General features: G+C 35.7%; 1 protein-coding gene across 1 annotated transcript in view; it reads left to right on the top strand.

Annotated features, from left to right (window-relative positions):
• ST8SIA4 (ST8 alpha-N-acetyl-neuraminide alpha-2,8-sialyltransferase 4) overlaps positions 1-26,778 on the top strand; it is an 80,696-nt gene that overhangs the window by 27,952 nt on the left and 25,966 nt on the right. Inside the window, exon 4 of the mRNA XM_040986092.1 lies at positions 11,001-11,294. Within this exon, the coding sequence (XP_040842026.1) occupies positions 11,001-11,294 (294 nt within the window). The remainder of the gene's footprint in view (positions 1-11,000; positions 11,295-26,778) is intronic.

Below are 26,778 nucleotides of genomic sequence, written 5' to 3'. Positions count from 1 at the left end.
CAAACAACCATACAAAAATTACAGGTTAAATCAAGGCAAACATGTGGTATCTAATCTTTTTAAGGTGTTTCGATTTTGCATTCCATTCCTTACAGGAAATCAAGTTTGCACTCGTGGCGTCATGTCACTGATCAAAATGTTTTACCTCTTGGAGCTTCTTCAGTTTTTCGTTTGGGATTGGGGATACCCAATCTGCATTATCGCAAACCATATGGATGTGGAGACAGCAAGTGACAGCTGCAGTTGGGGGTTGAAGGCAAATGAGCATCTAGAAGACAGCAACAATATGGGTGGTTATGATAAATGGAGAGGGCAAATGGTGATGAACAAAGCAGGCCATGCTTAACCTGTAGAACAGTGAAAGAATCCAAATTGGTTCTTAGCTTCCTAGTTCAATCAATTACACTTCCCACAGAACAAGAGGTTTGACTGTACCCAGCAAGTTAACGAAATGACAGTACAATTTTCCTCTCTTTCACTTCAAAGTTCAATATCTGATGACTTTTTTTAGGCTGGAAGTAACAAAAGGGCTTAGGTGTACTCATGTTTTTACTCCGAAAAGTGAGGGTCTATTTACTCTGGAGAATGGACACTTGTCAAGCATGGTACACTTCACATTTTGATGGCATCCTGACTCAGGAGACTGCCATCTTATTCTCTGGTCTTTGAAGAAAGTACAAGACAGTCTTCACAGTACATGCTATCAAAACAATTTTAAACAATTAGAGAAATTGAAAATTAAAACACATACACACACATCAAACTCAATTTTGTCATGTAAATCTCCATTTATAGTCTGTGAACCGCACTATGGGACTTCCTTTATTTCACCATGCGCATAATGTGCACCAAAAATATGTTTAAAATATTCTGAAGAAAAGATGAACAGGAAACTTGCTTATTCTCTTAAATGAGTTACCAACTGATCAGCTGACTAAAAACTTAAATCAAGTGTTCAAATCCTAGCTTTGTCATTCATATGTTCAATTTAGAGAAAATTTCATAACTTTTCTTGTCCCCAATTTCTTTCCGTGAAATATGAGGCAAGTTATCTTCATCTTCTATTTTACTTCTGTTTCTAGAAACAAAATGTGAGTATCATGCACAAAAGCATAATTTAGTTATCCAGTGACTCCGGATCTTTACGACGGTTCAGAATGAGTTTGATCGTGATATACTCACGCTGTGAAAATTCTATCTTTAACTTTATACAGGGAGAGTGTAAACATTTTACAGTGAATGGCCACTGTTGTTATATAGCATATACGGTCCCATGAAGTATAGTTAAAATTATCATCGCTGGAGAATTAAGAGATGCGGCTGTGCCCATTGGTGTGGCAGCTAAATATAGCGCAACTCTCAGCAAACAATATAAGCCACTTGGGGTTTCAGCTTCATGATTCACTCTGCCAAGTGAGACAGTTGAACAGAAGATCTTGTAAATTCTGTTGTGGCTGTAAAACTCTATGACTTTGGTTTTACCAGATTAGACTCCTTTGGAATTGGTCCCATTAGCTTCCTTTGCAGCTTCAATCTTTTTTTTTTTTTTTTTCCCTCTTGTTGCCCTATTTTATGGAGAAACTTCCTTTCCAGGCATAAGTACATGCAAAGTAGTGTTTCTCTACAGATCCTGATCTGGCTTTTTGTTTCCTTTTGTCCAGGGTTGTTTCTCTTTCTGATGAATGCAAACAAGTGTTAGTACTTATGAGCAGGATAAGAACACTGCTGATTCGTCAAACAAAAACAGAACTCAGTGTAATGATTCACGCGAGGATTATAACTGGGATGAGGTCAGAGCCTTGGAAAGTCATTGGGACCAAAAAAAAAAAAAAAAAAAACGCAAAGAAGAAGCAGTACATACAAAGGCTATTAGAAGAAGGAGAAGTTGTTTTCTGTCACCATCAATTAATACAGGTTTAGAGAAAAGGCCCTGACATTTTTTTTTTTTTCAAGGGCATCTTCACATTTATAGTCCGCTGGTAACCACCTCAATTTTTGCAACTACAGAAAACAATCCTTAAGCATTATTGAACTCCTGGATGCATTGGAAAGGATATAAACAGCCAGACAATACCGAATATTAACAGGGCTTGTATTCTCTTTTAGAGGGCGACTCACAAGTGGTTTTAGCTTTCATGTTTGATAGCTAATCTGCCTTCTTTTTTCTTTCTGGCAGAGTGTTTCTCAGTGTTATTCTGTGACTGTGTTTGTGTGTGTGTGATCTTCCCTATCAGTTAACTACTGATACTGTCTTTAAGTTGAGGATAAATAGTCGTTTAAATAAGAACTAGAAAAGAAAAGGTAAAGAATATGCATGGGAGGATGATGTTGTTCTAGAGCTGTGTTGGCACTTGAACTCTCACATTGGCTGGAGTGTCCTCTCAAAATCCATGATCAAAGGCTGGACCTCAGGATGGCACATTTGGCAGGTGATAGATCCTTTGATGCCAGCCCTTATGGGAGATGTTTAGCGAGGCATGAGCACAGGGGATTGTTTTTATATGAAGGTAGAACAACTTTTCTATAACAAGAAAGAACAAGATTTGTTCTGCTGGCTTTTTTTTTTTTCCCCACACAACCTGAGATGAAATCCATACCCCTGGTGGACCATTATCATTTCTTTAACAGCTATTCTACTACTTACTATAGCAAGGCAAAGCTAATACCTAATTGCCTAAGTGAGGTTGATTTTTTTTTCTTTAGAATAAATGCTAAACTTATGGGGTCTTGTACTCTGTAGTTTTGAATATTCTCTTATAGGCAACCAGTTTATTCTTGTTTTTATGTTGCTCTGTGTTTGTAAGGGAGAATATATATTTTAGACACTCCAAAAAATTGAGAATGCGATACCAACTGCAACAAATGTTGGGTATAGTTCATCTCAAGCTGTAAATGTTTGTGAATGAAAGTGAGCTTTCTTTTATTTTTTCCTTTGTTACTTTTCAAAGATTTATTTATTTTTATTGGAAAGGTAGATTTACAGATGGAAGAATATATAGAAAGATCTTCCATTCACTAATTCACTTTCCAAGTGGCCACCACAAGCAGAGCTTAGCATATCTAAAGCCAAGAGCCAATTATTATGAAAGTGGGAATACATTTAGGAGGATTTTTAAAAATTTTATTTTCTTGGTGTTGTAAAGGCAGATCTAGAGAGAGAAGGAGACAGAGAAAATGATCTTTTGTCCAATGGTTTACTCCCAAGTGGTTGAAAAGGCTGCAGCTGAACCAATCTAAAACCAGGAGCTAGGAGCTTCTTCTAGGTCTCCCGTGTGGATGCAGAGTCCCAAAGTTTTGAGCCCTTGTCCTCTGCTTTCCTAGGCCACAAGCAGGAAGCTGAAAGGGAAGTGGAGTAGCTGTGATGTGAATCAGTGTCCATGTGGGATCCTGAGGCATACAAGGCAAGGATTTAGCCATTGAGCCATCTCACTGCACAAGAAATTTATTTTGAGACTAATGTTCAGGGTTTAGTAATGAGCCTGTCTTTAGGGTCTCTTAGACAAGTGAAAATATGACTCTGTTACAGTCAAACTTAAGAACTGTCCCTTAAGAATTAAATATGATGGAATGAATGTGAATTTGCCATGGACTGTTCTATGATATCAGAAATCAGAGGCATTTATTTTTTCTAGACTCACAGAAGAGTTTTCTGAGTGGCTGATTGTTATCAGAATGTTTAAATCTTCTGGGTATCACACTGACTCTCTAAGACTCAGTATTGCCTAAGTCACAGATACTAAGTTAGAAAACCGTTCCACCTTGGATTTTTTAAAATGAGGAAAAAGACATGTCCATATAAATGACAGAATCATTTCAAAATATTCTTAAATAAAAAATTAAATGTCAAAGTAATGTTTCTGTGAGGAGTTTGATGGTATAATCATCGAAGAGAACACAAAGATATCTTTTCTATAATCACTACAGGGACCTCATTGTATATAGTTTAGTACATCATGAGCTGCAGAGGAATAAAGTATTATTCTTCTGCTCTTGTTTTCCAGCATGCACAATTGAAGTATCAACAGTAACACTTTATAAATTCTCATTTCTTCTTAAATTCATGCACACTATGGTTTTTAAGGACATACATACATGCTAAATTGTTTTTTTACTTCCGCAATGCAGTAGATAACTGCCCCATAACCACCTCTATTATGAAGAAAGGTCAGGGGCAGTGATGAGTCAGCTCTTGGCATCCATGAGGATTGGATGATGTTGTATTTGCATATAACCTATGATCATCATCCAAAGTACTTTAAATCATTTCTAGAGCACTCGCAGTATGTAAGCAATGTAAATGCTGAGTAGAAGATTGCTATATTGTTTAGGGAAATATGGTAAGAAAAATAGTCTGTAGAAACTGTTTTTCCTTTGTGTGGCTGGTCGACTTATGGATACAGATCTCTCTATAAGCATCCAAATATATGTGCATATACATGTATGCACACATGTATAGATAGATTGATAGATGGAATTATAGCGTATCTATAACATATGAACCGGCACCTGGCATTTTAAACTCTCTATATTTATTAGAATGAGAACAAAGCTGTCTATTTTGTAATAGTGATTTGATGAAAACATATTTTACATTAATTCATTTAAGGTGCCTCTACTTTTTCCATGTAATATATATAAAGGGAAATGTGAAAATGAAACATATAATTGATCAAGCAATAGCCTGCTTAACATTAATTATTTCCATTCATTTTATATATGTTTTGCCAATGTAATTCCAAGTAAATGTACACTATTGAACTTGACCATGCAATAGATATGAAGAGAAATAAGAAATTGTCTAAGGAACTCATCAACTGACATCAATATGTGATCAATCTACAACACGATAAAGTCAGTTAAAAAGATAAGCAGACATTATCTTAGCATAGTCTTAATGAACAAAAGATAGCATCTGATAAGACCGGTGTTAGAATTATATAATGCAGGACATAGGGCTTTAGTCATATGCATTGATGCTCAAACCTAACGTGACAAATGTAAGCTTTTGCAAGCAAGCTTGGTAGCTTGGAAATTCCATATTTTACATTCCATTCAAGGTCTGGTGAACAAGGACTCTCATCAACAGCAAATGTGGATGATTGCTTAGAGTAATATAGGATTAGAGACTGCAGAACCATTTAAATTATAATTATTGCAAAAATCTAGGCAAGACATAATTAAATTTGGATAGTAGCAATGAAAGTAAGTAAGAATGGTCATATTTGTTTGGAGTAATGTGAGACTAAATTTGGTGACCAAAATGATATAGATAATATCTGAATGAAAAAAAAAAAAACGTAAAACATTCCCCAGATTTTCTTTTTCTGTTGAGCAGATTTGGCCAAATCTATCTCAAAAATGAGCCTGAGACAGACTCCTGGAAGCTTGAGAGTCTTTAGTCACAGCCATACCACTGCAAGTGGAAGAGGGACGTTGCCCCAATCAACCGTGTGCAGGGAGTTTGAGCAACAATCATGCAACCAACTAAGAGAGCACTGGCAAATGATGTGAATTAATCAATCAACCAAGTTTACATCAGTGCATAATACAAATCATCACAATAAATGTAGTGGTGTGAAACACAAACAATCTGTTTAAGCATAGTGTACTTTTAAACAATCTGAACAGTAAGAGCTGCATTCTATCTAGTAGCAGATGACTGAGCCACGCAACCTGGTCCTTCCAATTGCTTGTACAGAAATCAATTTGGGCCAATTAGCAAACCACATGAGCTGTAAAACAAAAGCAAGATCTCATCTTGGAATGAGGTATTTTCTCCAAAATCTAAACTGTTTCACAACAGCTTTGCAATAATAGGAAAACTTAACCAATGATTCCATTTTTGTTTTGAATGAAGTGTAAGGATGATATAACTTTATTGTGTATTAATATTCAACTCGTTCCTTTTCTAAAATGAGTCTGATTATTTTTCATTCTGCGATTTTTGTGGAAATTATGACACTCTTTTTCTCACCCTTGCTACAAATGCAAACAAATCTGTTTCATCATTATTTCATGATGTATGTCATTTATATTTACTTCTGTCTAGTTGAGGATTTGACTAACTGTTCTCTTGGTAGCAAATATCAAGTGTGGTGTTGTATGTGCATTTTTGTATGTCCATCTGCTGCATAAAATTAAATTTTTAGTATAGTTTTTCATCATTATTTCTTACTCTGCTACATAATCATCTTCTAACCCATGCTTTGAGTTTCATGAAAGCATTTTAATTAGTTAACACTTTTAGTAACATTTTCAGAATATTTATTATCAAAGGATATGAAATGTAGAAATATGATTGTGTTTCACATGTTTAATCAGATGCTTTGTTAATATCTGCTCAGGATCAGACAACAACCTAGCTGAGTAGTCATGTAGAATACACCATATTCTGTTAGCCTTGAGACTATATCCTCTGGACAGGAAATAAAGCACTCATTCACTGCAGAAAGTTTGATGAGAAGGATCAATATGCAGACATTTAGCCTAGTTATGGAGGAAATTTCATGCTTGAAGAGCTTTGGCTTAAGATCCTGTCCTGCAGTCATTTTGAACTAGGTTATGTGTTTCTTAAACCATGCTATCCTTGGCACATGACTGTACCACTGTGACTTACTTATCCTACAGATAGAGTTAATACTACTTCTTACCTAAAAGCAAAAATGATTTGTTTTGAGTCTATTTGATGCCTACTTCCTTTACTTCAAGAGGATTGCAAAGACTGATACAGTTCACATTGCAATTCATCCAGCAGTTACAACAGGGTGATCACAAACCCTTGTTTAAAATGGCTTTCACAAACTTGACTCTCTTGGCTCTTCAGACAGAGGAGTAAAGGACATTAGAGGACCCAGGAGCTTTTTCTTGGAACAGCCAAGATAAGGGCTCTTCTGCTTCAGACTGGATTAACAACGGTCGCCCCACTGGTAGTGTTAAGACATTTCAGGGCTCATTCAGGCAAAGAAAATGCAGTTAGAACCTCCAAATGAAACATAGGACAAAACTAGGTATCTGGATCTTGTTTGGATATTAGTCAAAGATAGAAAAAAAAGCATTCTTTAATCCACTGAAAATTGTTCCGTATACATTTAATCTGTGTCATCGTAATAACCTGCAATGATCAACTTGTTTTCCTCATTTGATGTCCTAAGTGACTGCTTCTAGAGCCAGCACTAATACATAAAGTATACCATCAAGTGAGTTTAAACATGACTAAATTAATAAGCATTATCCTATTTATTTAAAAATTACTTCTGTTAAGGTTGTATATACATGAACGATTATAGTGTTATAAAATCATAGAAATAACAAGAGTCAGAAGAATTGTTCTGAACACCTCATTTGTACTGTTTGCAGAATAAACTCTCCTAAATGCCAGTTGAGCAAATGAAAATAAGACTTTCTAGTTCCTTAAATTATTGAGCTGCAATTTAAAGAAATTGAAGAGAATGTTGAAAAAATATCAAGAAAAAATTTCTCCCAGGGAAATTTTGTGATCATGAGTCATTTATTATGAAATAAGCATCAACTTACCTTGTAAATTTTTAAATAAGTACTTTTATAACCTTGAAATAAGTGAACATACCTAAGAGTCTGCATAGGAGGAATATTGAAAAGCTATCACAAGTGATATGCAATCACATGAGAATCAACAGATACAGAGCACAGAAGGGGCTGGCTGCATTTTTTAAATCTGTTTATTCAATTGTGGCCAATTAGGAAACTATGTTGAGAACTAATGAACTTTCAGCAAATGGTGGTTTTAGTTAACGTATTTGATTCTGTACAGGTGTTTTCCTGTCCTTGATACGCAAAAATTATTTAGAGGACAAGTATGTATAGTTCAGTGGCTTAGGAATCCAATTGGGACACCTACAACCCATGAATCAGAGTGACTGGGCACAAATTTTGGCCCTGCTACTTCTAGTTCCTGCTAATAGGCAACAGGGTGGCTACAGGTGACAGTTCAGAATTGAGTCCCTGCCACCCACTAAGAAACCTGAATTGAATGCCTAGCTCCTGGTGTCAGCCTGGTGTAGGTCTGGTTGCTGTAGGCTGTTGCGGAGGGGGTGCAAAAAAGAGGATGGAGGGTCTTTCCCTTGGGCTGTATGCCTCTGTGTGTTTTTATGTGTGTCTCCCTGTGTGTGTTCACATGCATAAGTCCCTTTTCTTTTTGAATAAAATAAATGAAAGAGTAACAAAAAGAATTTCAGCAGCAAAGCAAGGCATTTTATTTAGTCCATGAAAATCGGCTTAAATGTATTAAGTGTTCATATACACATAGCACTTTTGACTCACAAAAAAAATCATTTAAGAATTGGTCATTTTTAAATTTAAGAGATTTGAGAATAACATGAGTTGCACCGATTTATAAACACTTGAGACACACACTTGTCAGAAAGATGAAAATGTTGTGATTGCAAATACATTTGTAATCTTGTTCGGTCAGCACTATCGCTGCTGGGAACACTCTAAAGCTCCCAAGCCCACAGGACTGAGGGCTGGAAGCACAGCTGGGTGATTCGTTTGGTTTCTTGATTCTTTTCCTTGAATATGTGACATCCAGGCAATTATATCATTCAATATCGGACTCAGTCACACAGTAATTTACTAGCCACATGTGGAGATGCTGTGACTCTTCCCTCTGAATGCATGAAGTGTACACATAACTCCTAGAACATGAAGAAACTGCATTTTTAGATGTAGCATGAGCTGTGCTATATGATGTGTCCTTCTTTCTTGTTATTTTCCAGTGGCTCAGTTACCATTCATCACAAAACTGCCTAGCACTCCACAGATGGACTTGCTGCTGCTTATTTCCAGTATACCCATATAGCATCTGCTCATCACATCAAATGCCTAGGTTTGTCTTCTGGACAAACCATATTCACCCAAAATATTCTGTTAGCTTTGTTTGCTTCCAAAATGGAAAGCATCTGCCTTTCTAACCTTAGCCTTAATGTATGGATATACTCCTAAAGGGATACAGAGAGTCATTTTTCAGAATAATACTCAATTCTAACAGTGAATGTTGACAAAAGAAGGAGTAAGAAGTAGGACTCTTAAATATGTTGTAAGTAAAGCAAATAAAAGTGTAGAGATATTCTATGATTTCTTGCTTCAAAAATTCACCCATATGAAATAATATGTCTTATTTTTGAACGGATTAGTTTTGGTGAATTTATAGATAAAGACAAATGAATATAAGAATGGTTTCTCTACAGTGGGGGGTCCTATGAAGGAAGCTGCTCAGAATTGTTATGGTAGGAAGTGATGTCTGAATCTACCTCCTTAGACAGGACTATATTAATTGTGATGTTTAAAAAGTGCTTGCCATGCTTGTCTGAAGATTTCTTTGTGATAGAGATGCCAGAATACACATTTACCCACATTATCAAAATTCACATTATCATAAGCTTGATTAGGTTTTTTTCCCTCTCATTTAAAACTATTTTATTTTGTTTTATGATAGAGTTCCACAGGCTCTGGGCTTGCCTATGTCCTTTCCCCAACCCCATTGATTCCCCCTCTAGTTTTACAATGGATGTCCTTCATGAACAGTCACAAGTTCATCATGTGGTTATTGAAGTGTTCCCCAACAATACAGGCATGGGCAATGTCCATCATGTTACTGTTAGGATGTATTCAGTTCTTTCACTGGGAATCCATCTTTGGTCTGAATGCATAGAGACATACAGTACTTTGTCTCCAATTATTATGGTTTCAGATCATTTTTAAAGATGTATTCATTTATATTGGGAAAGCAGATTTACAGAGAGAAAGGGGATAAAGAGGGAAAGATCATTAATCTGTTGGTTTTCTCCCCAAATGGCTTGCTTCTGGAGATGAGCCAGTTAGAAGCCAGGAGCTAGGAGCTTCTCCAGAGTTGTCCATGTGAGTTCAGGGTCTCCGGGCTTTGAGCCACCCTCCATTGTTCTCCTAGGTCATAACCAAGGAGCTGGATTGGAAGTAGAGCAGCTAAAATACAATCCAGTGCCTATATTGGATACTGGAGCTTGCAGGTGAAGAATTAACCAGTTCAGCTATGGTCCTGGCACCAGGTTTTAGATCTTTGTATTACTTGTTTGGGTCACATATTTCAGTGCTTTAGAGATTTGCAAGATCTAAACCTTCATGACACCCCACAATAAAATGATTCCTTTGACCTTTGTGCATGCATGGTAATTTGTTTCTCCTGTTGGTTTAATCCTTGGTATCCTTGCCATGATGGAAAAAATAAAATCTAAATTCAATAATGGCACATCATAGGTTGAAACAGATACTGTATGATAAAACAGTGAAATAATTGAGATACTTAAATTGAAAACATAATAACATTTAATCTGCAATTTCTGCATAGTATCACATGTTACTATCTGTGACTTTTTTGCTGTTCCAGGAACTCGCTCCATCGAATTTGCTTAATCGTGTGAAAATGAAGATTGCTGTTATAGCTAAATGCTTTGAGAGACCTAGGAAGTAATAAGATAAAGTAGGAAGAAAAAAAAATCACAGTAAAGAAACCAGTATTTCTAATAGGAGAACCTGCTTTTACTTTTTAATTAAAATTTAAGTTAAGAAATGATATGGCAGAAAGAACAAAAGAAGGAAAATACGAGGCTATCCAGTCTGTTGCATGCTACTTACTCATGAACCTGGACATGGCTTAAATTGCCGAGGCCCTAGCTAAATAATCTGGTTGAATATATCATTATACTCTCACCTATTAATTCATAGCTTGCAGTTTTGTAAAGATAAAAGCAAAGTGTACACTTAAGCAAAGATTGTACTATCATACGCGACAATTAGTGTCTTATTTACTAAATGCAATGATCCTGTATGTCTGGTGAACTATTACAAAAGTGATTTTGCTGAGAAGATGATATTTTCTAATCTGTTGAAAAAATGTAGTAATTCCTCGTTCTTTCTTCATGCACATCATTTGTGAGTGGATGTTTCATATTTATTTTTCATGTGTCCATTAATGTTTCCCTCTTCAGGTGTAATCTAGCCCCTGTGGTGGAGTTTGCTGCAGATGTGGGAACTAAATCAGATTTTATTACCATGAACCCATCAGTTGTACAAAGAGCATTTGGAGGCTTTCGGAATGAGAGTGACAGAGAAAAATTTGTGCATAGACTGTCCATGCTGAATGACAGTGTCCTTTGGATTCCCGCTTTCATGGTCAAAGGAGGAGAGAAGCACGTGGAGTGGGTTAATGCATTAATCCTTAAGAATAAGCTGAAAGTGCGCACTGCCTATCCATCACTGAGACTTATTCATGCTGTCAGAGGGTAAGTGACTGGAAAAGACCAGGCTGTCCTTGGCACAATGGAATATGTAACTAACTCTTTTTCCTTAGCCAGGAAGGAACCTCAGCAAAATCTCCAAATGGTTACATGCTTCCGTTATTTTGCAACAGCTACTCCATTCACACGATCGAGTTTTGTTTGCGTACCATATTATTTTGACACATGCTCTTCATAAGAAAAAGTGAGCTGTTGATTTTGGCGTTTATTTGTGTCTGATCATGAAGAACTGCCGATTGTTCATGTTTTCAATGCTAAAGAAAATTAGAATTCATAGTACAATTGATGAGTTTTTGGTAAGAAAACTCCAACAGAAGTGCTAAATGGCTAGTGGGCAAGATTGTGCAAGCATAAATGTTAGATGTATTTAAGGAGCAATTAAGTCCCATCTGTAGCTAAGAAACTTACTGGGGAGAGAGAGTACTGGCTGAGATAATGTGCCTTAATGCTACCTTCCTCAAAGTCACAGATGCTATTTTTATGAATTAACATTTCCCTTTTATTATCACAAGCTCAGGGGGAAAATGTTAAGAAATAAACTCTTAAAAACGACAAATGAATAAAAGGCGACTTTCAGTCATGTAGATGTGTGAATGTGTAAGGTGATTAACCAACAAATAAACAAGTGTGTGTATATATTGAATGAAGACTGAGTGACAAGCACTGTAATACTAAAATAAGGATTTACCATTGCTGCCTGTAAGCTACATCTGTGATCTGTGGTGCAGAAAGAGACGTACAGAACTCACCAAAAGCCGAAGAGCGTGTATCTTGAGGGGTCTATATTTTTCAAGTTCATATAGAGGGCTAAAGTATGGATAGAATGATTAAACTGGATTTTAGATACAGCACAGCAATTTTGAAGTAAAAACTACATTAATAAAGGATGAGAGAAATGAAAGGATGGAGGGAAGGAATCAAACAAAAAATGCTATTGCATCAATGCAAAGAATACAGCAAAGAACTATTGAAGGACACAGTATATATACAGAATAATGGAATTCATGTACTGCATTGGAATTAAAAGTTAGATATATACAGCAAGATATGGTGGAGAAGGAAAATCATTTCATCTTTTGTGAAGCATAATTAGATGTCTGAATTTTGAAGCGTAATTCTAGTGATGGAAGACAGCTTCTGACAAAAAGCGATATGCATAAAATCAGTTCGTTTTCTTGATTAATTTACCACAGGAAAATGAAGTTGTAGGGTGGATTGAGTGGACATGGAAATGAAGACAGTCCTGGATGCTAATTAAATATGACAAATACAAGTGCTAAAATGAAAGGGTTCCCAAGTCCAGGGTCAAAGATAATTTGCTTCATAAACTAGGGTTGGGACTGAAGTTTTGTTATTGACACACTGCTTGTGAAAGAATTTGCCAGATTCTGCATAAATTTCTGGAGAGTTTCTTGAAGTTTTCTGCCTACAACTAAATCCTACTCTTCCAATGAAGACATGTCGTTCAATAGGTATTCTCTAGGTTTCTGACAGAAAGTTTTTCATAGAGTAAAATACATGGGTTTACATAAGTCACTCACTTATTTTTGTAAGTTAAAAATATTCCTGGTAATTACAACTTAATCATAACACAGAGTGATTTTACAGACCATTGTGCTAAGAAAACACTATTTTCTTTGACAGATCAATATTCAGTACCGGCTGATTCTTACAAAAACGCTAAGGCATTACTTTCTTGTCTCAAACACACCCATGCAGCAAACACAACCTTCAAAGATAACTGATTAAATATTTGACAAGTAACTGATTTAAAACTAAATAAATCACAGATATTTTAAAGTAAGCACATAACTACAGACACTAAAGCACATTTTTAATATTTCCCTGAATAAGTAATGTTAGTCCCTACATTATTGTTTTTAGTTTTCAATGCCAAAATCAAAGTTGGAGTTTCCCACCAGTTAGAATACAGATACAATTATATATAATTATGAACAGGAAATGTATATTGACTGTTATGTATTTTAAACGTAAAAACTAAAAATCACTGTAGCAATTTACCATAAATCTTCTTCTATGTGCTGGTGACTTTTCTTCCATAACTGTGAGTTTATCACCTATTTCACTAATTCCTAAGCCTTCTGTTCTGAAGTGTCACAAGATCAACCTCCTAACCACTGCTGGAGGAAAGATGTACGTTCTGTTTACTGAACTATGGCTGTTTCTGAAGAGGCTCATTCTGGGTTCTCCAGAAATAACATACTTGACCACTTGCATGCTCTCACACATCTGTTTATTCACACTGTGAAATGTCAATCAACTAAGTTCTAAACCATAACCAAGGACAGAAAAAGTAGTACCAGAATGGCCTGTGACCTTTCACTCAGATCAAGGTATGTCTGGAAAGTACTTTCATTTATGGAGTTATTGGAAGTGATTGTTAATGTATGCAATATCGCATTTTAACATGATATGTGCACTCTGCAAAGCTCCTAGAACTCTGGAAGGAAATCAGGAAGTGTGAGCAATGATGAAGCAAAGATTGACGTGAAATGAAAGCAAGGTCAAACTCCCCCAAAGGCATGTTTTTTAAAGATATGTTTGATTTCTCCTCCAATTTACTTCTCTGAAATCCTGTGGTTGTAAAATTCAACAAGATAGTTTAGAGAATTTCGTGTTCTCTATTGATTACCGGAATTTGTTGATGTTCCTGGAAGGTCACATAGCCCAGGACACACATTTTAAAGGTAAAGATAATCAAGATACTAAAATTTAAAGATTTCCAAGCACTATAACTACAAATAGAAATTTGAAGTGATTTATAAGTCATTGCTCTGAATACCAGGAGGATAAGGTCATTAAGATGGTATTTCATTTGGTGAGACTTTATCATTTATGATCTTTCCACTCTGAAAATTATGAAGCCTTACTAACTTTAAGACCTAGTTAATTCTAGGGTTTTTTAATGTTCCAAAAATTAAATCATCAGTTACAAAATTCAGACACTCTAAGATTATCTTTTAATGGATGGTCATTCCTCAAAAGTCACATTAAGCAAAATACCAGTGGGAAATGAATAGCTAGATTTATAATTTAAAAGCAACCTTGCAAAATAATGAAAGAATCATCTCATGGGGACAAATAGAATACATAATTGCAAGTTTCAGAGAATGCATTAAATTGAGGGGGTATTCTAATCTTTGTATTAGTATTTCTTCAGAAACTACTTATAAGCAACATTTCAACATAATTTTGCTGTTTTTCTTGTCCAAAGATAATCGTCCATAAGATTTTTTGAATGGAGAGAGGACTTGGAAACTTTGGAATTACTCAAGAATATAACCATGTAACACGAAACAAGTCAGTTATTGATAAATTATGCTGATTATCAGTGTACTTTTTAAAACGCCTGGTAACAGATCTGTTTAGTGTAAATATATTTTCAATTGTTATCCAAACACACCTCAGAGTAACTTCAATAAAGAGGGTTAGGACATAGGATGCTTTCATAAGTGTTTTGATTTAATATTTAAAAGGTAAATTTTTGTGGAATAATCTTAACATGGTTTGAAAGAAACATCATATATTGCACATAGTGGATCCTCAATTTTACTATTAAAATCCCATATTTAATTTCTTATTAATGCTTCTAGGAAATAGATTAGAAGGATAGAGTAATATATACAGGCAGATTTTAAAAATTTGTTTTTATGTACACATTTAAATAGGAAATTATCTTAATAAATGCACACATGTAAAAGTATAATAATGCATACTATTCCACATTTGTGTTTTTGTTGTTGTTGTTGATTGCTATTATTTTTTGTGATAAAATTCCCTAGGCTCAATGATTTCTCCTTTCACTCACCTTAATACTCCCTCCTCCCGCTGCTTTCCTCCATGTTATCACAATAGTGTAGTCCCCCAGGTGCAATCGCAAGCCCATCGTTCTGCCATGTAAGTGTACATGACACTGTAAGCATAGGGTGGCAGAAAGTGCAGCACCTGCATTTGTTTTTATGCATTGATATGCCTTGTTATTTTCTTATGAGCACTTATTGTAACTCATTCTTTTTTATTAGGAAAATATATCCTACTTGTGTACTTTCCCATTACTTTTGAATATTACACTAAATATGTTTTTATTTATTTAAAAATATCTTCAATGATAGAGAAAATGAGAATGGAGGAAGAGGAAGCAAATGTGCAACTCTGATTTTATTGACTTGTTTTATATACTAACAGTAATTTGCTGGAATAAGGATTGGGCTTCTGAATTGATGTAGGTGATGCATTTCCAACACTTTGGATTATTGGTACTAAGAGGCGGAGCCTTTACCTAAATGTGGAGTTTAGCAATTGTTCCTATAAGTAGATTCTTAGCTCTCTGAGGATGGATTGTAGTTCCTGTGGGAAGTTGGTTACGGAAGCTGGGTTTGGACCCAGTTGCTATTCCAGCTCCCTGGCTCATCGTGATTTTCCTGCCTGCAAGGGGAACCTGGTAACCTTGAAAACCTTGAGAGTAAATGAACCTCAGTTCTTCCTATGCAGCTTGATTATTATAAAAATACCATTTATCAGATTCCTGTTACTGCACTTAATTTCCTATTTAAATCTACATGAGGGTGAAAGACCATATAACATGATCTTTTGAAGGCTAACTTCATATGAATGTCAGGGGCATGTGAACGTGTCCGAATCAAACCAGTTTCCTAATAAAATACCCATTAAGGTATAGGCTGAAATACATCATCAGAAAACCTCGGCATATTTAATTTATCACAGTGTTTCAGTGGATTGCTTTAGAATGTTGAGTCAACACAAAGTCACATGAAAAGCAATTAAAAAACAAAATTGAAAATAAAAATATCCATTCCAAGTGCTCTTTAAAGATGATGATTTGTTTTAAATTTAGTCTCATCACAGTCGTTATTCAGTAGCATGTTACTAAACTCCCTGGTGCTTTAATTTTTTGTCAATTTTATTCCTGTTGGTTTTGTTTTATGAATCCTCATTTAAGAGAATGTATAGTAACTGTGTGATAGAGACTATCATATTCAGATGTGAAGATACAATGCAGGACGCATCTCTACTTCCAATTCAAAGATAGACTCCCAGGAAAACTATTGGATATATCTTGAAAATAGGATGCTGAACGCTCTGTCAGTATCTGTACCTGCAACATCAGGCCACAATTAAATAGCAAAATGATGGTCTTATAACTGCTTATGAGGGACTATACTATTGTAATAATATAGGATAGATCAGTTGGGGGAGAAAATTAGGGGGCAGAAGGGGAAATCCCAGAACCTATGGAATTGCATCATAAAATTAAAAAAATAACACAGAGGGGAAAAGAAAATTAAATATCAATACACACATATATATAATTAAATTTAATCTCATGCTAAAAACATCTTTATATGGTTTCTATTTTGACCTAAGAGCAACACAGCTATAATATGCTCCACAAATCATGTGTTCTAAACTAGCTGCTACATCATACATGTTTTAAATCAGAGGAGATGTTCATTCTAGAATATTGCTTCCTTTGCTAAGGTACTCTGATATACACATTCCTTGCATTTCACATGGAATTTTCAGGTTGATACGGTTACTCTTCAATCACCGTAATTTCCCAGCAGCGTGCCTTGCTCATCCTGCATAGTGGATATGAAAATGTAAACAGCTCATCTTTGAGAACACGTTCTCAAGTAGATGATTCAGACAGAAACTTATGGAAAGGAACTCTCAGGCTGCCCTGGGATGGCTTTTCAGTTCTTGGTTATCTCTTGTTGAAACTGGAAAGTTTTACATTGACATAGACTGGTTTTATTTCTTGGCATGTATTTTCTTCTCTTCTTTACAAAAATCATTTGTTCTTCTCCATCAAATTCTAATTCAGGTGAATTCCAATTGAAACAAATTTGTCATTCTTATTCTTTCAGTGAAATTGAACTGAATTCTCTTCTTTGTATTATCTCTACAAGGGATATGTCTCTGTATCAGCAGTCATAAAAACCCACCTTACATAAATTTAGGCTGTAAGTTTCCTGGCAACATGGTTTGGTTTATCACATCCCCCTAATGTTGAATAACTATATTAATTACCTGTAGGTTTTATGAAATATATATGTGTTTTTATATATTTACTTTAGAAATACTAACATAGTATGTTTCTAGTGGGTAAAAGGCTGATTCAAACACTTTAGGCAAAGAAATCGTTTTTTATCATTTTAAAAAATTTAGATTGAAATATGATTAGAGCAAGGGTTTATACTGCTGTATTAAAGACTTAAGGGGAAAACTCATGAATTTATTTGAGAAATCATTAATTACATGTCTCTGCTTGTTCTGTTTATACCATTCTACTTTCATGTTCCAATTCTGTGATAAGTGATAGTAAGTGTAAAAATCTCAGAAATCCCTGTGTTTCTCGGACCTTTCAGGAAGAACATTGATCGATCTGAAACTTAATTTGCAAAAATATTATAATCGATGTACAGCTTACTCCACAATCATTTCACATGGAATTTCTAATATCCATTATTTAGCTGTGAAGTTAAAGTAAAATTTATCCAGAATATTTTTGATGTTGCATAGTTTACTGAGAAAGGCTATTGGATTGTCTCAGAAATCTTCAGCTTCTTATCCTCTTAGAATATAATTTAGAAGCAGTTTAGCTAGATAATAATCATTTTAGATTAAATGTTTTCACATGACTGATCACAGTCAACCAGATAATCCTAATTCCCAGTGTGGTTGATAACATAGTAACAGACTCAGATCACATTTTCAAGTCAGAGATATAGATATTTGTAATGCCAGTTCAATATACCATTCATAAATGAGAGAATACATTAAACTGTGTGGTGCTTGAGTGCTAGAATCGCCATGTCACAAACTAATGATTACAGGATCCATTGTCTAAGTCAAGGACCAAGATTCTCATGGACCAGACGTCCGCAAAAGAGCCATCTCCTCCTTCTCTTTTCTTTAAAACCTTGTCCTGAAACCACTAGAAAAGCCAGATCTCTAAAGAAGTAGATGTAGCTGAATAAGTTTAAAGACTGGGTATTCAAGTATTTTTAATATTCTTAATTCTTAAGATTCCCTTTAGTTCTATAGCTACAAAAAGCTTGGGTAGCAAAACAGTTGGCTAACCCCAAGATGGATGTTCAGTTTCTTGATGGTTTCAGTTTGAGTTACACACCTGTATTTGACTTCTCAGAAATAAGCCATTTGCATTTTCACATTCCTGAATAAAGTCAGTCAAGAAGGTGGTTCAGAAAGCCAACAGAGTGCTAGAGTCCTATTCGAGACAAGCATTCAGTGGCAGAAATGGAAACCATATCAAGGTGGCTTGGGTCTGACCCATGTCCTCTTCTACTTTCATCAATAAACATCCAACAGAGCCAATGCCATTTTCTGTTCCCCACTAATATTCTGCATGGTAGTCTATGTTTATGCATTAAAAAGCAAATATACTCTTCAGGCAAGATAGGGCTTCCATCAAGATAGCTTATTTTCTAAAGACAGTATTTATTTGTTTTTTTTTAATGGGTTTTCAACACATGACTTTGATAATTCAGCAAAAAAAACTATTCAGCTTCTCTCCCCCCTCCCAAATAAGCGCTCAAATTCTCTACCTCAGTTCAGTCCACTGTCCTCAGGGACCAAGTGGATGGATACAGGTATGGATGCAGGGATGGATACAGGGATTGCGCTGGCAACAATTACCGTTTTATGAATCTCTTACCAAGTAAAAAGTGGTTTGTTTCAGAAGGTATAAATGTTCATTGCTGACACCAAGTTCATTCATGAAGAATATGATTTACATTGTGCCATCGTGTAACAATTCATTCATGGCATACTGTTGCTTTTCACCACTTCAGAGACTAACATTATTAAAATTTGTTTTACCTTCTGCAAAAAAGAAAAATACACACCTAAAGTGATACTCTAGTAATTGGGAATTCTTAGATTCATGACTGTGGTACGTCTCTTCAATGCCTTGTATGGACTCAGATTGCTTGGCCATTATAAAAAAAATTGCAGCAGAATTTTCCAAAATCAATTAAGCAACAGCGAAAAGCAACTGGAATCATATACAGAGCTTTCTTATTTCATGTGCTCAATGATACTTGTACCAATTACCAACTTAAATGAAGTTACGTAATTAAAATAATGGTATGCCAACTGGATTCATCTTAACCTAATCTAAAATCCCAGTGATTCTGTTACTTTACATGTTTTTCATAATTTGGCCAAATAGTAGCTAACTTCTTTTCTTAGTAGCTTCTTTTCTAAGATTCCCCCAGACATGCAGCTAAAGTATATGATGTCGCACTTTATTTTATTGATTATCTGGCTTTTTTGAAAAGAATCCAGTAAGCCTTCTTTGGAAACTATTTTATAGTCACATATAAAATATTCACAATATCATAAGCAGAACTTAAAATATCTGGTTCTTGATGTATGTAAGGGATAGTATTACTATAAATGTTTGATGGTACTTATTTTTAAATATAAGAGTTAGGTCAAGAGTGTTTGGAAGGATATGGTCTCTTCAGTATAATTCTCATCTTTGTTTTGTTTCAGAATGGCCAGCAATTTAACAACTAAAAGAAAAATTTTAAAAAGAGCTTGATAATCTTTGGCAACCATGTGAACTGTAGTAAAATAATCCATCAAAAGATCTCCATTAATAAAAATCACTAGTTGGAGGAATAAATTCTGCTAACACTTTGTAGTTCACTCAGCTGGAAACGATTTTCTCTTTTCATTTTTGCTTGAAACAGATGTCTACCGCAGAATTACTGTCAGTTTCAAAATTAGCAAGCTGATTATTTTATGAGAAATAATTAACACAGAATATGTTCATACAAATATTTTAGTACTGCACCGACTATTGCATTTCTATCAGACAGGACAAAAAGAAATACAGATTTTTAATTCTAAAAGCTCTTATTGAAGCAGCAAAACACTTGAATCACATTGTTCCACAACATTTGGAAAATATGACTGATTATCTTCTTGCTATATTGCACTAATTCTTTCAACAAACACTTACAGAATCTTATTACATGCCAGGAGCTGGGCTAGAGCTCAAGTTGAAATGTAGCTGACAAAAGTACTGGCTTCCTTGGTGGCCAGAATTCCCAGTTTTATAGCCAGAGATTTTAATAAAGAAGGGTAAAGTTATTTGGGCATGTTAGACTAATGCATTTGGAAAGTGTTTGGAGCACATCCAAATACAAAATGAGCTTTCACTGATTAGAAATTCACAGGAGAATTTCATTTCAGGATTAAGGTGAGGTATAGAGAAAGAATGCACAGACACACATAGCCACAAGTAGTGTGAGAACTGTCCACCTCATATGGCTTTTCTTTTGATGAAACTGAAGAATTCATAAATTGTATAATTTGAATTTTAAAGACAATATTAATCAGAGTTCTTAGTTACAGAAACTTCAGGATCCCAACTCTCATTGTCTTCGCTAAGACTTATTCTAGAAATGAGTGAATAGTGATAAGAATAAAAAATAATGTCACAAGTGAAATAATATTTAGGAATCATTCAAAGTGACATGAAAACTATGTTTCAAATAGATTTATCAGTCTTTTTTCTGTTCCATCATGTATGGTACAGTTGGTGTTTCTCTTATTTCTTTTTTTTTTTTTCATGTACTCATCTAAAGGAAGTAAGTTCTCAGTGTGATAATGAGGAGGCATATGATGGCAAATAGACTAAGTTAGGGCAAAGAAGAGAGCAGTTATTGGAGAATAGAACCAACAGCAAAAAAAATGTAAAAAGAGGACAAATGACTATCTTTAATTTTCCCATTCTTTGGGGTCTGTAGAATAAGAAAACACAGGATAAAATATATATATTCCTAAGTAAGCAACAGATAGGGATGCCATGAGCACAAACAGATCGAGATGGAAACTCTGACTGACAATATGAGTAGATAGAAAGCTAAATGCATGCTACGGAAATTGCTGCTCTGTTGAGCAGGACATGGTAGTGGCACCCAGCTTCCCTGTGTTCCAAACTGACTGCACACTCTCCAGTCTGTGATTCATGTTGACATTCGCTCCTGGAGGGGATTTCTCAGCCTGCTCAATGTCTGCATTTTCTAATACAGAGGTTTGATCAGGGGATTTTTCTAACCATGTTCATGGTTGATGATAAGGAACATTTACATGGTTTGGGACTTTATTCTCTTACCAACACAAAGGAAACTTCATTGTCTCTTTCAAAATCTCCCATCCATTATCCTAAAAGAAAAAACATGGAATACAGATTTAATTATTTCTTTAAAATAGCATTATAAATATTTGAAATTATTTTAACATATATATATTTATTTTTATTAGAAAGGGAGATTTACAGAGAGAGAGGGAGACAGAGATAAAGATCTTCCATCTGCAGGTTATTCCCCAAGTGGCCGTAAATGCCAGAGCTGAGCCGATCTGATCCGAAGCCAGGAGCTAGGAGCTTCTTCTGGATCTCCCATCCTCTACTCTTTTCCCAGGCCATAATCAGGGAGTTGGATGGGAGGCAGAGCATCTGGGACAGGAACTGTCACTCATATGGGATCTGGATAGCAAAATCAAGATCTCTTTTGGAAAAGTGATTGATAGGATGCCATATTATTTGTCCAGTTCAAATGGTTTACATTTGGAAACCTTTGCTTGAAATGAAATAAGGAATTCTGAAGTAGTTATTTAGTTAGAGAAAAAGTGAGAGCCGTGTTATAACCATTGATCAATTCGTGTGCATGTCCAGGTTGGTGAAAGATCTTAAGAATTTTAATGTCTTGTTTTCAGGATAGGACTTTATTAATGCTTCAGGAAGTTTAATGTAGATGGCATAAGATTGGAAACAGAATCTCATCCTTTCATAACTGATTCAACCTAACAGAACTTTTGCTTTCTACTGTACATATTTACTGTTCTGTTCAGAGCAAATATGCATAGGGAATGCCCAAAGAAACTGCTAGAGGATATATTCTAAGTTTCTAGAATGATGGTGGTTTCGCAGCTGAATGCAGAATTATAAAAATTAAATTTTCATGTTAATTTCAGATTAAAGCAATTGTATTTTTAATAGAGAAAGAGAGAGAAGGAGAGAGCCGCTGAGTTGTGGCATAGCGGGTAAAGCTGCTATGTACAGGGCCGGCATCTAATTATAGGTTACAGATTTATTGCAGCTGCTCCAATTCTAATTCAAATTCCCGTAATGTTAATGGTCCACAAGAGGCCTGTGAGGATCCCACAAGTGCTTAGACACTTCTTAGCCACAAAGGAGACCTGGAAATTCTTGCCCTGGCTTCAGTCTGGCCCAGCCCAGGCTATTGCAGCCATTTGTTAAGTGTACCAGATGATGGAAGATGTCTCTCTTCCGTCTCTCCATCTTTCTGTAGTTTTGAATTTCAAGTAAATGTGTTTGTTTGAAAAATCGAAACAGAAAGTGCTTTCATCTGCTGGGTGACTCTCCAAATGCCCACAATCACCAGAGTTATGTACCCAGCTGAAGCCGGGAGCTAGGAATTCTAACTGGGCTTCCCATAAAGACAGTCGGAACCCAAACAACCAGGCCGTTACCCACTGCCTCACAGGCATACTACCAGAAACCTCAGCCAGAAGAATGAGGTGGGCAGGAACAGAACCAGTTACTCTGATATGGGAGTTGAGTACCTCCAGCAGCAGCTTAACACACTACACCACAGTGTCAGCCTCTATGACTGTGCCCTTGCAGGTAAATAGGCAAACAAGTATGGTAGCATAGCTTATACTCAATTACTCATTTTAATGTGTGCGTTCTATTTTTAATCTAGTTTCCAAGTGTACCACTTATAAATGTTTGAACTAGTATAACACAGCATGCTTTGGGGATTATTAAAACCCTGTAGACAGTCTGGAATGTTATTAGTCAGTTTCTCTGGGCACTTACCTATCTGCAAGCATATATGTAAAAAAGTCCATCTTCCTTAAAATCCCTGATCCTTTCATTTCTCCTTTAGAAAACCCCAATGCCATTTGTGTTCCTCTTTGTAGTTGCAGGGGAAGGCAGCAAACTAATGACTGACAGTGTGTTTCCAGTCTACTGACCTAATTACCAACACAGTGAATTGCCAACGTTTAAGAATCACAAGATTTCAAGTAGACATTTCCACTTCCAGTGATTCTTTTTAAAATTTGAAGACATGTTAACACAGAGGCTTCCTATTTTCCAGCCTCTTGCACACCTTCATCTTGGGCTTGATCTAACTCTGTAACCATGGGCTTCATTGTTGTGAGCTGGGGAGGATAATAAGCTAGAAGCCTGTGTATTCCTTGACAATGGCATTGATAGAAATGAAGACTGAAGAGTCCCTATACATGCTGTCCTTTAAGACATCTTGAGCAGGTTCACTGGCTTATCAGGAAAGCAAATATCCAGCTTGGTTTCAACTCCTTATCATGTAATGCCAGTTTGAGACACTTAGCGCAAAATAGTCTCAGAGAATTAAGGAGTGGGTTTCTAAAGGAGGATCCATTCCTTCAATGTGGGTTATCAAATGCTAACAGCCAGCCTTCTTGGAAAACAAGCCTTATTGTGACAGCATTGGCTGATTTTCGTATTGGAAATACTCTTACATATGCAATTTGAAGGTGGTGATGTCAGCCACCTTACAAATTTCCTGAAAATACAGAGTGATTCTGAAAATAAAATCCAACTTCAGCAGAACAAAATAAGTATATCATTCAAGGAGTTTTGTATATATTAGGTGAAGAAAAATTGAACCCATTATTATACAGCCTTTTTAAGCAAGAATTCTTTCTGTGTCACTAGTAACTCTAACAGAATTATTCATCTCACTTCTTAAAGTGTTTTTTTCTTATTAACTCTGTTCATCATAGTTTAGATTAGCTAATTCAAACACCCTGGCAACAGTAATATCTGTAAAAGGAAAATCAATATATGTTGTATATTTCATTCCTTCTTGTTTATTATTCTAGTCAAATATAAGCATGCATAATAGATATTGTGTATAATTATGCCTAAAGTGAAGTCTCTAAAATGGTATTGACTAACAAAAAGTGCTTAAATTGTTGACCTTGTTGTAGAATCTGGCCTGGTTCAATGCTTTTGAGCAGCATTTGGATTTTATGAAATTTAGCAAAAGAATGCTTATTCTACACCTATTATTGGCCTATATTTTCATATATTTTTTTCTAAAGTCTAAAAACTAACATTAAGAATTGCTTTCCTTATTATTGTTATTACTCCAAGATTTTCTGAAAGTTTGAAGAGGACTGAGAATTTGCTCTAACAGTTAAGATGGCAGTTAAGATTATGTGTGTCTCCAGCAAGGTAGCAGTGATGCCTGCAGCAGCTTTTCCGCTGCTGTCTTTGTGGGACACTGGGTTGTAGTCAGGAACCAGGAGCCCGAGAGGCTCATGCATGTGTAGCAGGACCCAAAACACTTGTGCCATCCTCCGCTGCATTTCCCAAATCGAGATCAGAGAACCAGGGTGGAAGTGGGTCAACTAGGGCTTGAGCTGCTACCCAAAAACCACACCCTTGACCACTGTTTAAAATCTGTTAGATTAAGAATTGAAATACTACTTTCTCTTCATTCCATAACAAAAAGAATCTCACCGACAAAGACAATCAGAACCAAAAGAATTGCAACAGTACTTTTGGTCATGCACAGCTCCCTGTTAACCTAGCAATTTTAATGTTATAATTTTAGAGATATAATTTGTCAAGGAAATGGATTTTGTGGCACACTGCTGACAATATAAGAGAGAGGCATTTCACCTAAATGTTTTGAAATTAATTATCTGGTTGAGTGTGGTTCCATTGTAGCCACTGAATGTGAAATACTTCACCCCTTTGAAGAAAGAAGGCTGGTCCAAGGTTGCAGAATTGTTAAGTGTTACAGATAAGAATTTGTGTGGTTTCTTTCCAATAACTGTGGCATCTGGAAGAGAAGGACAATACATAAAGTAATAGGTAAATGTAAGGTTTGAATTCTACAGAGCAAAGAAAGCTATCCTTTGCTGATGGAGAAACATTAGTGAAATGATGTTCCCATACACAGAGCTTTGGCATTGTATATGACATTTACTTTAAATGAAAAGATTAGTAAAACAAAAAATGTGAAGTGTGTGTGTGTGTGTTGTTCCTGTGTGTATGTACTTTAGCAGCTAATGACAAAATTCCCTAGACTTTCTTTATAGCACCTCCGAGTACAGTCTATAGTGATAGTTGCTGATGTGGGAATATTTTAACTGGAAATTGGAAAATAAGTCTCCAAAATATCCCATTTTAATGTGAGCACAAAGCAGTAACAATTTTCTCTGATTTCGTTCTTTTCTAAGAAACACTGTATATGCCAAATCTAAATTAGGGTCTAAAATGATAAAATAAAAAAGTTCTATTTTTTTCAATTACAAATAGTTCAGCTTAGTAACTGAATGATTTTTATTATTATTTCTAAAAATCGTTTCTCTCTCTTGAACATAAGGATTGAAATTTTTATGAGTTGCAAAAATCTGTGTGGACTTTAATGTATTACTGAAAACTTAGTTACTTCTTTCTAGGTTTTACTTAGCAAGGAGGGTGACATGCCTTGAAAAAGGATGTATAGTTTCTTTTCCATAGTAGCTTTGGAAGGTTTCTACTTCTCTGTGTGTTTCATTAGTTAGTGCCAAACACCAAGTCATTAATTTGAAAAGAATGCCCTCCAAGGGTCATGTCTATTTCTGTGTTTTCAGAACATGTTAAACTTCAGATGTCTAAATTTACCTTTTCCACTTTATCTTTTTTTTGCATTTTAAAGATTTATTTTATATTTATTGCAAAGGCATAGTTACACAGATAGAAGGAGGGACAGGGAGAGGGGTCTTCAGTTCACTGCTTCCCTCAGCAGGTGGCTTCAGTGGCCAGAGCCGAGCCGATCTGAAGACACAAACCAGGCGTCTTCTCCCAGGTCTCCCATGTGGGTGCAGGGTTTCAAGGACTTGAGCCACCCTCTGTTGCTGTCGCAGGCCATTATCAAGGTGCTGGATCAGAATGATGCCTGCATTACAGGATGAGCTCAGCCTAACAAGACAAGGTGCCAAGCTCACATTTTGAGTCTAAGTTCAATGATATTTTATATTTTGATTCTGTTGAAGATTAATAATGGATGAACATATGTAATGCATCCCCCAGTAGAAAAATATATCTGTTCCAAGCATGATAGATTGTCTCTTCATCGGTTACTGGTATACCTCTGTTATCGATTTCCATGTTATTTCTTAAGTACTGATTGACAGCCACAGTGTCTATGGCTGCTTTCCATTTTGATATTCAATTGACCTTTTTATAAGACTAACGTGAATTGCTTTGGATGCTAAATTTATAATGAATGAACAGGAATTATTAGAAAAGGTTACTTCCATTACAGGCAGTGTCAGTAATCAAGTTGATAGTCCAATGTCTATCCTTTATTGCATTGTCCATTTTTCA

This window comes from Ochotona curzoniae, unplaced genomic scaffold, assembly GCF_017591425.1.
Source record: "Ochotona curzoniae isolate NIBS_2020 unplaced genomic scaffold, NIBS_Ocur_1.0 contig_4501, whole genome shotgun sequence".
Taxonomy (NCBI): domain Eukaryota; kingdom Metazoa; phylum Chordata; class Mammalia; order Lagomorpha; family Ochotonidae; genus Ochotona; species Ochotona curzoniae.
Note: the sequence above shows the minus strand (reverse complement) of the source record. Positions and strands in the feature narration are given on the sequence as shown.